The sequence below is a fragment of the Phyllobates terribilis genome, unplaced genomic scaffold, assembly GCF_046119375.1.
Source record: "Phyllobates terribilis strain yellow unplaced genomic scaffold, ASM4611937v1 Scaffold_7__3_contigs__length_470593459, whole genome shotgun sequence".
Classification (NCBI taxonomy): Eukaryota; Metazoa; Chordata; class Amphibia; order Anura; family Dendrobatidae; genus Phyllobates; species Phyllobates terribilis.
The window spans coordinates 384,866,939-384,881,917 of record NW_027362767.1 but is presented as its reverse complement, the minus strand read 5'-3'; the positions used below and the strand labels follow the sequence as shown (position 1 = coordinate 384,881,917).

The window sequence follows — 14,979 nt, the reverse complement described above, 5'->3', positions numbered from 1 at the left end:
TGGCAGGTGGAGTGCACAGGATGATGAGTTGTGGACAGGTGGACGGTACAGGATAATGCGGCTGTGGACAGGTGGAGTGCAGAGGATGATGTGGCTGTGGACAGGTGGAGTGCACAGGATGATGTGGCTGTGGACAGGTGGAGTGTACAGGATGATGTGGCTGTGGACAGGTGGAGTGTACAGGATGATGTGGCTGTGGACAGGTGGAGTGTACAGGATGATGTGGCTGTGGACTGGTGGTGTGCACAGGATGTTGCGGCTGTGGACTGGTGGAGTGTACAGGATAATGCGGCTGTGGACAGGTGGAGTGTACAGGATAATGCGGCTGTGGACAGGTGAAGTGCACAGGATGATGCGGCTGTGGACAGGTGGAGTGCACAGGATGATGTTGCTGTGGACAGGTGGAGTGCACAGGATGATGTGGCTGTAGATTGGTGGAGTGCACAGGATAATGCGGCTGTAGACAAGTGGAGTGCATAGGATGATGTGGCTGTGGACAGGTGGAGTATACGGGATAATGCGTCTGTGGACAGGTGGAGTGTACAGGATAATGCGGCTGTGGACAGGTGGAGTGCACAGGATAATGTGGCTGTGGACAGGTGAAGTGCACATGATGATGCGGCTGTGGACAGGTGAAGTGCACATGATGATGCGGCTGTGGACAGGTGAAGTGCACATGATGATGTGGCTGTGGACAGGTGGAGTGTACAGGATGATGTGGCTGTGGACTGGTGGTGTGCACAGGATGTTGCGGCTGTGGACTGGTGGAGTGTACAGGATAATGTTGCTGTGGACAGGTGGAGTGCACAGGATGATGTGGCTGTAGATTGGTGGAGTGCACAGGATAATGCGGCTGTAGACAAGTGGAGTGCATAGGATGATGTGGCTGTGGACAGGTGGAGTGTACAGGATAATGCGGCTGTGGACAGGTGGAGTGTACAGGATAATGCGGCTGTGGACAGGTGGAGTGCAGAGGATAATGTGGCTGTGGACAGGTGAAGTGCACATGATGATGCGGCTGTGGACAGATGAAGTGCACATGATGATGCGGCTGTGGACAGGTGGAGTGCACAGGATGATGTTGCTGTGGACAGGTGGAGTGCACAGGATGATGTGGCTGTAGACAGATGGAGTGCACAGGATGATGTTGCTGTGGACAGGTGGAGTGTACAGGATAATGCGGCTGTGGACAGGTGGAGTGCACAGGATAATGCGGCTGTGGACAGGTGAAGTGCACATGATGATGCGGCTGTGGACAGGTGGAGTGCACAGGATAATGCGGCTGTGGACAGGTGGAGTGCACAGGATAATGCGGCTGTGGACAGGTGAAGTGCACAGGATGATGTTGCTGTGGACAGGTGGAGTGCACAGGATGATATGGCTGTAGATTGGTGGAGTGCACAGGATAATGTGGCTGTAGACAAGTGGAGTGCACAGGATGATGTGGCTGTGGACAGGTGGAGTGTACAGGATAATGTGGCTGTAGACAGGTGGAGTACACAGGATGATGTGGATGAAGAGTGAGAAAGCTTTTCTATAATCTTTAGATGGACTAAAACCTAAATTCCCCATACCTGAGGGTAAGCTGATGCGATTTCCATCCTTGTGCTTCAGACGGCTTTTCTTGAAGTTCCCCTTCCGTTTCTTCACCTTGGGCTTCTCCTGATACATCTGGTACATTATAATGTTCAGCTCCCTCTCTACAATGTCAAACTCCCGCTCTGCCAGTTCTTGTTCTCTTCTCCGGAGCATCTCTTCCAGGTTCCTCTGCTCCTCTGCCGCACGCACCAGCTCCTCCTCCCGACTACGCAGTTCCTAACACGGGAGCATATGTGCCACATTATTATATTTATTACTTTAAAAACACTATCTGGATTTAGTATGATTTCATGTTACAATAGTCAGAGGCCACATCTGCCGTCAGGTTATGTCGATATTGCAGCTCAGCTTCATAGAAGTGAATGGGGGTGAGCTGCAATACTGGGCTCATGTGATGAAGATGTATACATACATGGACCATATTTTTTAGGGTCTGCATTTCAGCAATCTTTATTATATACAGCAGAGGTGGTCAATCTGTCATGCAATCGAGGCCTCCAATGTGGACCTTGACGCACCCACAACATAGTGTTGTTTCAAATTGGCCATAAAGTCTATGGACACCTTTGGGAGCATTTTTCCTTTAACAAAATACATTAATTTTTGGCTGAAAATCATTTTTTTAGTTGGGTTTTATTAAAAATGTGCAACTGTTTGCATGCAGCCTACATGCATTCTCATACATTGTAGGCTGCACAATGCTGTTCAGTGTGCAATCTGACAGACGAGCTTTCTATGGCCTTTATCTGCTTTCCAGAACACAAATTTAAGCTTATATTATTACAGCCAAATCAGTTTTATAGTGCAGGACAGCAGAGAGGGGTTACAGACCCAGTTGTGAGAGAGCTCGTCTGATAAAATTTTCTACTGAAAGGGATTAAGCAGCCTGCAGTGTATAAGAATTCAAGTAAGCTGCAGCAGACAAAAGGTTACAACATTTTAATACAACCTAATGACAAAAATTATTTTTTAGTTTAGTCAAAAATACATGAATTGAAGGAAAATAATGTCCCATAGGTGTACATAACCTTTAAAAGTCTTGTCTGTTATATTTACTCTGATGTGATACACATTTTACGTTTCGGGATCTTTCCAAATTGCCTCTCATTGGTGATGTAACTGGAAGGCTATGTTCACAGTTTGTGTTTCTGCAGCGTTTTTTTTCTGAAGGAAAAACCTGCTCTTGTGGCAGTAAAGAAGCTGCTTATAAAAAGCAGATTTTGCGTATTTTTGCTGCTTTTTAGTGCCTTTTTTATTGGTGTCTGCAGTACATGTTTAATAAAATTTAGTTGTATTAACCCAAAATACTGCAAAAACACATGGTTGCATTTTTTTTCTGCGTTTTTGCACTTTTTCATTGCTTTCCATGGGTGACAAAACGCAGCAGATTTAAAAAACGCTGCAGTTTTCCAAGATAGGAGTAAAAAATAAGTGTGTGCATGAGATTTCTGAAATCTCAAAGCTTTTGCTGGTACAGTAAAAAAGCAGCTTTTAATTTGCATTAAAAAAAACCTCTGCAAATCCGCAATATGTGAACATAGCCTAAGAGTTCTTTTTACTTTTTGATTCACTTTGTCTAACAATTGAGGATGATCCTTCTGCAACTAAAGGCAATTTTATAATATAAATTTGGAACTATCTTGAAGTTTTTAAAATGTCTGCACTTTTTTTTTGAAGATGGATCTAATTTAACTTTCATTGAAACAATGGATCAAGAGAACATTAAAGGAATCTTTCTCCACTCCTCATGACATCTGGAGCACCATGAATGGAAACTAAGAAAAGAAGAACAATGGTGTTCACCATGGAAACTAATCTAAACTCCAATTATTTTTCTTCATATTTGCTACAGGACACAATGTATTAGAATCAGTAAGTGCACACAAGTCTGAATTTTGGTAAAGCCATAAATATTTGTAACTGAAATTATTGTTGCTCATTTTTACTGCTGCTTTTACCCTGTACAATGCATAAGGTGAAACCCACTGCAAATCCATAGCAACGTCTTCAACCCACCTGAAAAGCTCTAAAAAGAATGAACCTGTGTATAGCAATGCAAAAACCATTTACAATGTGTATGTTCCGTTTTTTTTTAACTCCTTTTTAACCGCTTCAGGTTCTCGAACTCCGCCAATGCTTTCCTGATGCATCATTTTCATGAAAAACACTTATTCATGTGGATTTTGCCACAGTTTTTTTCCTGATCAGTTTATGTTCCATATGTGGATGGTTCTTTTTTGATACGTTAACCTTAAAGAACCACTGCAGTGTTTTTTTTTTTATTATTTCAGTGCTGGAGTGGTGCCACTAACTTAAAGATGTTGTCCACTACTTTTACATTGATGACCTATCTTTGGGACAGGTCATCAAGGTCTGATTGGCCGGGGTCCGACACCAGGCACCCCCCGCCGATCAGCTGTTATAGGTGTCGGCGGCCGCCGGCAGGAAGTACTCACTTGCGGAGCTGCTCCGTCTTCTGATAGTGGCTGCCGCAGGGTACTGCACTTCTGCCTCCCATTGATTTGAACAGGAGGTGGATGTGTAGTACCAAGCACCGGCCACTACAAGAAGACGGAGCAGCTCGGAAAGTGGGTACTTCCTGCCGGCGGCCGCCGACACAGATAACAGCTGATTTGCGGGGATGCCTGGTGTTGGACCCCGGCCAATCAGACATTGATGACCTGTCCTAAAGATAGTTCATCAATATAAAAGTAGTGGACACCATCTTTAAGTTTCCTGACCTTAGTATTACACTTACCAGCCACCGTCTTCAGCTACTTCCGGCACCACTCTGGTCCCACTCCGCCATCCTGTGACATGAACTTCTGACTGACCGGAAGTCGGAGGTAACAAACACAAGCTCTCAGTGTAAGTCTATGAGAACCCCATTATGGCCATCGTTCTGGTTCTCATAGACTTGCAAACACCTGAATGATCCGGCAGGTCACAACCTGCAGAAGACGACCACAGCGGCGTAAATAAAAGATGAAGACGTCGGCTGGTAAGTATGAGTCTAAGTGCAGGGAACTTCGATTAGTGGCACCACTCCAGGGGTATAATAAAAAAAACCTGGAGTGGTGCTTTAAAAAAAAAAAATAATAATAATCTGCAAAAAAGTAGACAGTGCCCATTTTAGATCTTTTTGGTAGAAACTAAATGGTACGACCAACACTGAAAAAGAGATTTTAAATGAGACCTTAGACTTTTAATAAGTAATAAATATTGCAAACCCTATTTACTATTTCTAATATACCGAGGCCCAAGGGTGTCATGTCTGATAACACTCAGCTATATCAGTGATGTTGCCCAAAACATCTGATCGGTTTCCCAATTCTCTGAAGATAGGAAATATCTGAATAGCTTCCTCCTATTTTGGGTCTTCTGAATGTGAACGTCGCAGACAGTTTGTATTATTTCCTTAGTTAATCTGTTTGATTAGATCCATGTATAATAATGTGTAGAAATTCTATGGTGTAGATTATGATCGCAAAAATTTTTCCATGTTTTCTAGATGCAATTCATTTACAAAAACAACATGCTGACCTAGTCCTCATTTGAAGACCATACGAGAAGAGAGAGACCCAAGAAATAAAAAAACACCATGGTAGATGGCAGTAGAAACTGAGACCTTTTTTAACCAAGAAGATGTAACCGCCATATTGATTTCAGATTGGGGCACCTGGCTGTCAAGATTTATGATCATTGTAGCATCTGCCATGGCTTGATTAGTTCCCTCAGAACATCACAATCCAATGAGCCACTGATTTCTCCAGGACATGTCTGAAGACCACTTTCTTTAACATGAACATTGTGATCTAGTTACACCATTACATGGAACGTTTCAGATTTTTCCTTTTTTTCTGAAACTTATGGCACCATAAAATGCTGAACCTTGGTTCACATTTTCAGGCGTTGGCCTTTGGAATGGATATGTCGGGCTCGCCTACACATGACACTACGGTTTACCTTCTCTTTATTCCTGAGCTCATCAAACATCTGCTGGATCTCTATTCTCCAGTCTTCCTGCAAGGAGTGGAACGATTCCAGGGGCATCTGGAACATGGCTGACTGTTCTATGGCGGTCAATTGCTCCAATATGGTGCAAAACGAAGGGCGACTGTGAGGGTCTGGGTTCCAGCATGCTAAAAGAATATTTAAAGAGGTTAAGACAATGGTAAAGGGTTCTGCACTCAATTTAAAAAAAAAATAATAAATGGTAAGGCTAGTATCAGCTGCAATGACTGTACACAAGGTTTACCCATCAATCAAAAGTCAAGATTACCTTCTAAGATCCTAACAAATGGATCAGGACACGTTGATGGGATCGGAAGAGTCAGTTTGTTCATTGCAACTCCATAGGCAACAGCTAAAGCATCGATTTCCCGATAAGGCACCTCCCCAGTAAGTAGCTCCCATAGGAGAACCCCAAAACTGCAAGACAGAAGGAAATATGGTTTCTGAGATCAGTCATTGTTAGATTTATATAACAGACAGAAGGCGAAGAGCTGAACTGCAAACGTCTTCTAAACTTTCCTATTGTGCCCTGGCTGTCTGGTCGAGAGTAATGTGCACCTTTGGGAGACCTGATTATATAAGGCACAGGACAAAATCTTTGTTTTTTCTCGTGATTATCTGATCCTAGTGAGCACAGATGTCAGTTAAAAATAAGCCTTTTGGGGTTATCTCACCAAGAACAAAAGGATCGGCAGTCATGCCGGACCCTTATGTCTCCCGACATCATCTGTCTTGGGAGAGTTTGAAAGATTAGACTGTCGGCCGAGTCCACCGATATCAGCGGGTTCAGCCGGCGCCGATCTAATGTGTATGGTGGTGTTTAGTACAGCTATCGATAATAGGCTCCAATCATATTTACATCCGCTTAAAAAGGAAACCCCAACAGCATGCTGGATCTGTCATACCAACGGACTTTACTGACTTATAATGGGGTCCATCAGGCTTCTCCAAATTGTCTCTCATTTAGCCGGACACCTCAACAAAATCTATGACGGGAGCTCTTAAACTCAATGGACTGTCATGTAAGATACAGGTGTCTTGGGTCCTCCAAAGTGAGAGGCATACTGACAAATACTCTGCAATCGAAAATCTAAAAGTCCTGAATGAGTGAAATCATTTCTTAAAGGGACCCTAATGTTGTTTTCTCCTGACTTCGCTGAGCGCTGGCTATGGCATGGACATGCTCCGAAGACTAATTATAACCCTTAGCCTCCTCTGCCTTTACTTAGGGAATCCTGACCTGACAGGTTTGCTTTAAAGAGAGTCGGTCAGCATAAAATTACACCCTTGGTGCGGCCGAGCAGATCAGAGCAGCTTCCCACCTATTTGTTTTCCACCGTCCTCCTCTAACTACTGTAAAGCCAGAGCTGTCAATCAAGGAAGAGCAGGACAGAGATTGATGGAAAACAGGTAAGTGAGAAGGAGCATCGAACTATATTGGCTAAGACAAGAAGGGTGCATGGAGTGCTTGGTTTGAGCAGTCATTTTGCGCTGATGGGCTCCCTTTCATTTAGCATTCCCTACAATGAAGATATTATCACCAGGAAACAGACGTTACCTCCACACATCACTGCTCTTGGAAAATAAAGAAAGACGGATGACTTCCGGAGCCATCCAAGCATAGGTGCCCGCTGCACTCATCTTTGTCGTCTTCTGCCACTCTCTGGCCAGGCCAAAGTCTGTGATCTTCAAGGTTTTGTTAAATAAGTCATTGTTCTCAATCTTCTCAAGTATTAAGACTATGGGTGGAAAAGACAGAAGGCAGGTCTATTAATACAATATCATTTACGTAAAATCGCCTTATTAATAACAAGCATTTATTCTGCATTAATTTATGGTAATGTAATCCAACTCCAACTTTAATCCAGCACTAGATGCTCCAAGAATTGCCTTTATTCACTGTTGCCAACATATTCCACAGAAATCCAATTAAAGGGTCTGTGTCACAATCAATACCTATAATTTATACACAGGGTGGGTGATAAATGTACGACCGGTGGGGTCCGGAAGGCCAAAAATGTGCATTCCATGTCCATAGTGTGAATGGAACAGTAGAGCGCATGCGGAACCGTTACTCCATTCGCGGTCTATTGAAGCTATTGTCAGGACTCAGGCATGCTCAATACTGCTCCATTCCTGGCACGAAAGGGGGTGCTAGTGGTCACACGTCCACTGGTTATGCATTTATCACCTACCCTGTGGATAGGTGATAGCTACTGCTCATAGGATAACACATCTAACTGGAGTTGTAGGTGGAATCGGAAGAAACCAGTGGAAATCCACACAAACATGCGAGGAACACTTGGTGTAGTTCTTGCTTGGATTTGAAGACAATTTTCCAACTGTGGGACCATCATTTAGTCACAGGGTCCACCAGGGTTTACAGAATATAAAGCTCATTCTCTCCTTCACACACCCAATCCTATGAGTCCCAGCAGAAGACGAGCTCCACTGAAACTTAGAGGGGATGTTTGGTGCGGTGGTCTATTATTCTGGGTTAGTTTCAAACAAAAAAAAGTTATTCCCTAGATAAGAGATAGGGGATAACTTATTGATCACTCTGCGTCTGACAGCTTTAACCCCCACTGATCCTGACTAGGGGGCTTGAATAGGGCAGAGGAACACATGCCTAACCATCGCTCCAGACCACTCGATGCCTATATGACTGCACAGTAGAGGTGTTTCTGAAAAAAATCTGGGGTACCATGGGATGATTGGTAGTTCAGTAAGTAATAATACATGAGTATTTACTAATTACCGGTCATAAAACAAATATTGTATACAATGCAAAAATAATACCGCCAAACAGTAACCAAATAATAGTGCCACCATAATGTATAATACTACCATTCCATAATCTGGTCGGTGATAGATTGCTAATAGTGAGAGGAGTGATGTTTGACCACTTGGGAACAAGTTTGGGATCATGGGGGGAATTATTTCTACAGGTGATCCCCAGATTGATAAAAAACAGTTTGACGGTGTCCGTGTGTCTCGTGTTTATTATACTGTAGTTTCAGTCTAAGATATTATACAAAGAGGAGAACGTTCCTGTTAATAATTACTTGTCCTTAAAAAGCTTAAATGATCCGTGACAGCTGCGGCTTCCCCTGATGTGGAGGGTTCTGGGTAGTGAGATGCAGAATCATTCCTCACTGCTCCCTCTTTTGCTTGCACACTTTGCATGCACAATGCAAGAACATATAGCTGGTTATTATAGGAAGGATTAATGGTGATTAGTCCAAAAAGCCAAGTATCATCAATGAAGGGAAATGTCTGATTGATCTGGAGCCTGGGCCCTTTCTGGAGCTCATAAATGTCTCGTAGCCGTTTACAACCTTTTATCATCGATTCTTCTATTACGGTTTTCAAGGCGATTCTTTACTCAAGATTATATTCAGCTCAGGTCTTGGCACCGTTACATAGTAAACCTTGGATGGCTTGGCTGTCAATGGGCGTCTTGGTTATGCTTTGTTTTCCCAGCAAGAAAACAACATTGAAGAACTAAAGCTACGTCACCACAACTACGTTATAGAGTATTTACATACATATACACAGTATACAGAGAAAAGTATATGGACACGCGTCTTACGCAATGAATTCCGTTTTTTTCATTCAGTCCCATTCCCCCGGTGTATAACGTTTGACCCCTTGCCCCCCCCGGTGTATTACAATTGGCCCCTTGCCTCCGATGTATAACCTGCGGCCCCCCGCCATGCCGTCTGCCTTTACTAACATGTGACAGTACGGCCGGTGGTGCAGAGCTCACTGATACCAGCGCGGTCCTGTAATAGGAGCCACCGGGGTAACAAGTCCGTTCATGTGAGTGATATTACTGACAAGTGGAAGGAACCGCAGCAACTCAGCCACGAAGTGGAGACCCCGTAACGTTACAGAGTGGGGGCCGAGTGCTGAGGAGCATACAACAGAAAAGGCACCAACACTCTGCTGACTCCACAACTGCAGAGTGCAGACCTCTTGGTATTAACATCAGCACAAACACAGCACCCCCGCCGGTAGCTTCATGGCCAAGCAGCTGCATGCAGCCGTACATCACCAAGCACAATGCCGAGCGTCGGATGGAGTGGCGTAAAGCCTCCACCACTGGACTCTGGAGGAGACATGTTCTGTGAAGTAAAGGATCACACTTCTCTATCTGGCTTCTGAATGAGGAGTCTGAGTTTGGTTATTCCAGGAGAACGTTACCCCCTGATTGTATTGTGCCCCCTGTACAGTTTGGTGGAGGAGGAATAATAATTCTATGGGCTCATTTTCAGGGATCGGCCTCGGCCCCTTAGTTTCAGTGAAGGGAAATCTTAATCCTTCAACACAAGAGATTTTAGGCTTTTGTAGTTTACACCTTTGTGGGAATAGTTTGGGGAAGGTCCTTTTCCCGATGCACAAGCTCCATACAGACATGGTTAGAGGAGTTTGGTGGAAGAACATGAGCGGCCGCACAGAGCCCGGACCTCAGCCCCATCCAACACCACGAGGATGAACTAGAATGGAGATTCCGAGTCTGGCCTCACCCCAACATCAGGGTCTGACCTCACAAATACTCTTGTGAATGATGGGGCAAAGATTCAGACCTGGGAAGAGTTGTAAAGTAGCTGGGCCAGGCTTAATGATGAGCTTCAGACAAACTGGTTGACTACTCTGTGCCTTGTGAGTGTCCTGTTATTTCAGTACTGTAAGACCTGTGACGTGTAGGGATCTAGAGAAAAAATGTTATTCCAGTGGTTCTTGGAAGTAAAGCCAGGTATTTATTGAGTGTCCCTCACCCTTTGTTAGAGCATTGGTTATTAGGTGTTTGGACTCAGACATAGTACACTGAAGGATGGTGCAGTGACACAGGAGGTCTCGGGTCTGGTGCAAAACAAAGTAAACTCTAGATGGGGCACGAAGCTTAAGGGTTACAGCGGGGAAGTTACAATAGAATTTATAGCTCAGCTGACAACTGTTGGGCACATTGTGAGCTGGGTCAGACTCTGGCTGTGGTCACACCTGCTTGTGCGGGTGATTAGGCTTCCACTTGTTGTTCCTTACAGTAGCACTGGAAGTAGTCCACTTAAGATACACAGGGAAGTGGTTGGACTGACAACATTACTGTGTGCGCGCTGTTACATACAGTGTCCACTTATACACAGTAATCATGAATATCAACCGTAAGCATACGTTCACACATGGAGCATACGCAGTGGATTTTCAGTCTGCATATTACAGGAGCAGCGCTAGGTATCTCACCTGGACACTGTGGAGAATATCCGCTGCATTAATATAAAGGCGCTGCAGATTTGAATGCAATGCTATGTTCACATTTGCTACAAATTGATTACTCTCTCCAATGTGTCTAAAAATTAAACACAAATTAACAATACATCTCCATGGTAACAGACTACAAGAAAATGCCAAGTTGTCTGATCCTCCCATACACCTTTTCCCTAATTATGGCTTATCTAGCGAACTTATGCAAGGAAGAAGAGAGCGATCTAGATGATCAGACCAGGGACGTACATGTCATTGGTGTAGCATCCCAGGGGCCCAAGCCGTAAGGATCCCATTTCTACCTCCAAAGCAGGTGAAATTTTGCATTATGATGAGCCATTGGACTGCAAAGAACCCATGCACTGTTCTGTCTGTGTCCGCCAGTGGATCAGACTACACAGGGTTGGGTTGTAGTCTGTTACTATGGAGATCCATTGTTCTGCATAGGAGCTGAAAATACGTTAAAAAGGAGAATAACAAAATATACACGGCCACTTCTCCAAAAGATAATTCTAGCTGAGTTTCTATAGAATTGTTTCATGCAAATGTGTATTTGTATATCTGAAAAAAAAAAAACCTAGTCGCTTAGGAAATCAATATAATAACGTGAAAAGACAAACAAATACTTGGTACATAAAACCGAGCAGCATTCAGATCACTGGCAATAGAATGGCCGACACAGCAGAAGTAATGTGGAGTCCGCTAAAAACATCACCGAGAACACAAATACATTGTAAAAGGGCAAGACCACACAAATTAGATGATGAGGTCAGAATGCCGGCAGCAGAGGGGACAATACAGGGGTGAACAGGGTCATCCATTTTCTTATAAAAAGAGCTGACATTTTCATGACCTATCCATAAGATAGGTCATCAGTATCTGATTGGAGGGGATTTCAATATTATCCCAAGGCTTTAGATATGTAGAAGTTTAAGGTGATAATTACACCTGGCAGATTTGTTGTAGACATACAGTACAGACCAAAAGTTTGGACACACCTTCTCATTTAAAGATTTTTCTGTATTTTCCTGACTATGAAAATTGTACATTCGCACTGAAGGCATCAAAACTATGAATTAACACATGTGGAATTATATACTTAACAAAATAGTGTGAAACAACTGAAAATATGCCTTAGGCTATGTGCCCACAATGCAGAAATGAAGCAGAAAATTTCTGCAGTATTTCTGCATCTCCCTGGCAGAAAAAACGCATGCAGATTGTACATGCGTTTTTCCTGCAGAATACATGCGGAATACATGCGGATTCACATGCGTACCCACATGCGTTAACGCATGTGTTTCCGTGTGCGGACTGACAAGCACTTTCCAGGCGATAGCATCACTTGGAAAGTGCTTGACAACTAGGTCACACTATATAAATCCATGCAAACAGCATGGATTTATATAGTGTGACCGTTAAACAATGTTAAAATAAAGCTATACTCACCCCCGATGCCCCGGCGTGTGCTGCAGCGCTCGTTCCTGTCTGGTTCCCGGCTGCCGGCATATCGCGAGACAGAGCGGTGAAGGGCCTGCGGTCACATGACTGTGACGTCACCGAAGGTCCTTCAGCGCTGCCGGCAAGTAGAGAGAAGCCGTCGGAAGGTGAATATACACTTTATTTGTTATTTTATTCTTTTTTTAACAGGTACAATGGCACCCAGGTCTGGATGAGAGTCTTGAAACGCATATTATCCGTGTGTACAAATGTACAGACACGGATTCTATGCGTCTCAATGCAAGTCAATGGCGGCGCTTCCGCAAAATTAATGAACATGCTGCGGATTTATGAGCGCTGCAGAAACGCTGCGGAAAAATCCGCAGCATGTGCATTGACATTGCGGAATACCATTGGGGACCATGGGGTGCGGATTTCTAAGCGTTTTTGATGCGTTTCCGCTGCGGAAATTCCGCAGCGGAAACGCATGAAATACGCATCATGGGCACGCAGCCTTATATTCTAGGTTCTTCAAAGTAGCCACCTTTTGCTTTGATGACTGCTTTGCACACTCTTGGCATTCTCTTGATGAGCTTCAAGAGGTAGTCACCGGAAATGGTTTTCACTTCACAGGTGTGCCCTGTCAGGTTTAATAAGTGGGATTTCTTGCCTTATAAATGGGGTTGGGACCATCAGTTGTGTTGTGCAGCAGTCTGGTGGATACACAGCTGATAGTCCTACTGAATAAACTGTTAGAATTTGTATTATGGCAAGAAAAAAGCAGCTAAGTAAAGAAAAACGAGTGGCCATCATTACTTTAAGAAATGAAGGTCAGTCAGTCCGAAAAATTGGGCAAACTTTGAAAGTGTCCCCAAGTGCAGTTGCAAAAACCATCAAGAGCTACAAAGAAACTGGGTCACATGAGGACCGCCCCACGAAAGGAAGACCAAGAGTCACCTCTGCTTCTGAGGATAAGTTTATCCGAGTCACCAGCCTCAGAAATCGCAGGTTAACAGCAGCTCAGATTAGAGACCAGGTCAATGCCACACAGAGTTCTAGCAGCAGACACATCTCTACAACAACTGTTAAGAGGAGACTTTGTGCAGCAGACCTTCATGGTAAAACAGCTGCTAGGAAACCACTGCTAAGGACAGGCAACAAGCAGAAGAGACTTGTTTGGGCTAAAGACAAAAAAGGGGGTGGGGTGGAAAAGCGCAGTGCTTGTGTGAACCTGTATGGAAGTGGAATATACGTGCAGATACAGTGGTCTGCTCACCTGAGTGGGTTGTGCAGACCGCACAACCCAGGTTAAACAGCTACTGGCGCTGATAGCGCTACCACGATGCCTTCAGTGTCTTCTCTGGATTAGCAGATGGAGCTTCCAATCATATGATTCCGGGTGGGGTCACATGGGTGATGACATCATCGCAGGTCCTACAGGTCCTGCAGCTGAAATTGTATCCAGTTCTCTGCAGCCTCCAGCCACAACTCCCAAGGGAAAAGTGAACAGTGTGCAAATTGAAGTGGTCATTAGAACTTCAATAAAGAGGTTTGTTTTATCCTTTTCCAGCGCCTTATACAGTTTCTAGCGCCCCACTGACCACTTCAATTTGTTTGGGCTAAAGAACACAAGGAATGGACATTAGACCAGTGGAAATCTGTGCTTTGGTCTGATGAGTCCAAATTTGAGATCTTTGGTTCCAACCACCGTGTCTTTGTGCGACGCAGAAAAGGTGAACGGATGGACTCTACATGCCTGGCTCCCACCGTGAAGCATGGAGGAGGAGGTGTGATGGTGTGGGGGTGGTTTGCTGGTGACACTGTTGGGGATTTATTCAAAATTGAAGGCATACTGAACCAGCATGGCTTCCACAGCATCTTGGAGCGGCATGCTATTCCATCCGGTTTGCGTTTAGTTGGACCATCGTTTATTTTTCAACAGGACAATGACCCCAAACACACCTCCAGGGCTATTTGACCAAGAACGAGAGTGATGGGGTGCTACACCAGATGACCTGGCCTCCACAGTCACCAGACCTGAACCCAATCGAGATGGTTTGGGGTGAGCTGGACCGCAAAGTGAAGGCAAAAGGGCCAACAAGTGCTAAGCATCTCTGGGAACTCCTTCAAGATTGTTGGAAGACCATTTCCGGTGACTACCTCTTGAAGCTCATCAAGAGAATGCCAAGAGTGTGCAAAGCAGTCATCAAAGCAAAAGGTGGCTACTTTGAAGAACCTAGAATATAAGACATATTTTCAGTTGTTTCACACTTTTTTGTTAAGTATATAATTCCACATGTGTTAATTCACAGTTTTGATGCCTTCAGTGTGAATGTACAATTTTCAAAGTCATGAAAATACAGAAAAATTTTTAAATGAGAAGGCGTGTCCAAACTTTTGGTCTGTACTGTACCTGCAACCTAAAATCGGTTCCATTCATCTGACCTATCTAGGATAGTTATGGCAGCAAGAACCATTTATTTCTGCAGGCCTCAGGTGTGAATATACCCTTAAAAAGAATCTGAAGGGGAAATATCTGGATATTTGAAATTTGTCCCAGCAGCATCAGCTGTTTAAGGATGGAAAGTATCAAGAACTTCTTCATTCAGCTGATTGTTGCTACATTTGCAACATGTTGTAAAGTGAGTCAAAAGATTTCTC

General features: G+C 44.1%; 1 protein-coding gene across 1 annotated transcript in view; it reads right to left on the bottom strand.

Moving 5' to 3' along the window:
- The window catches only part of MAP3K10 (mitogen-activated protein kinase kinase kinase 10), a 48,073-nt gene that overhangs the window by 16,754 nt on the left and 16,340 nt on the right, over positions 1-14,979 (bottom strand). Inside the window, exons 3-6 of the mRNA XM_073641467.1 lie at positions 7,172-7,352; positions 5,882-6,030; positions 5,566-5,741; positions 1,575-1,815 (exon numbers count right to left, since the gene is read on the bottom strand). Coding sequence (XP_073497568.1) covers positions 1,575-1,815; positions 5,566-5,741; positions 5,882-6,030; positions 7,172-7,352 — 747 coding nt within the window. The remainder of the gene's footprint in view (positions 1-1,574; positions 1,816-5,565; positions 5,742-5,881; positions 6,031-7,171; positions 7,353-14,979) is intronic.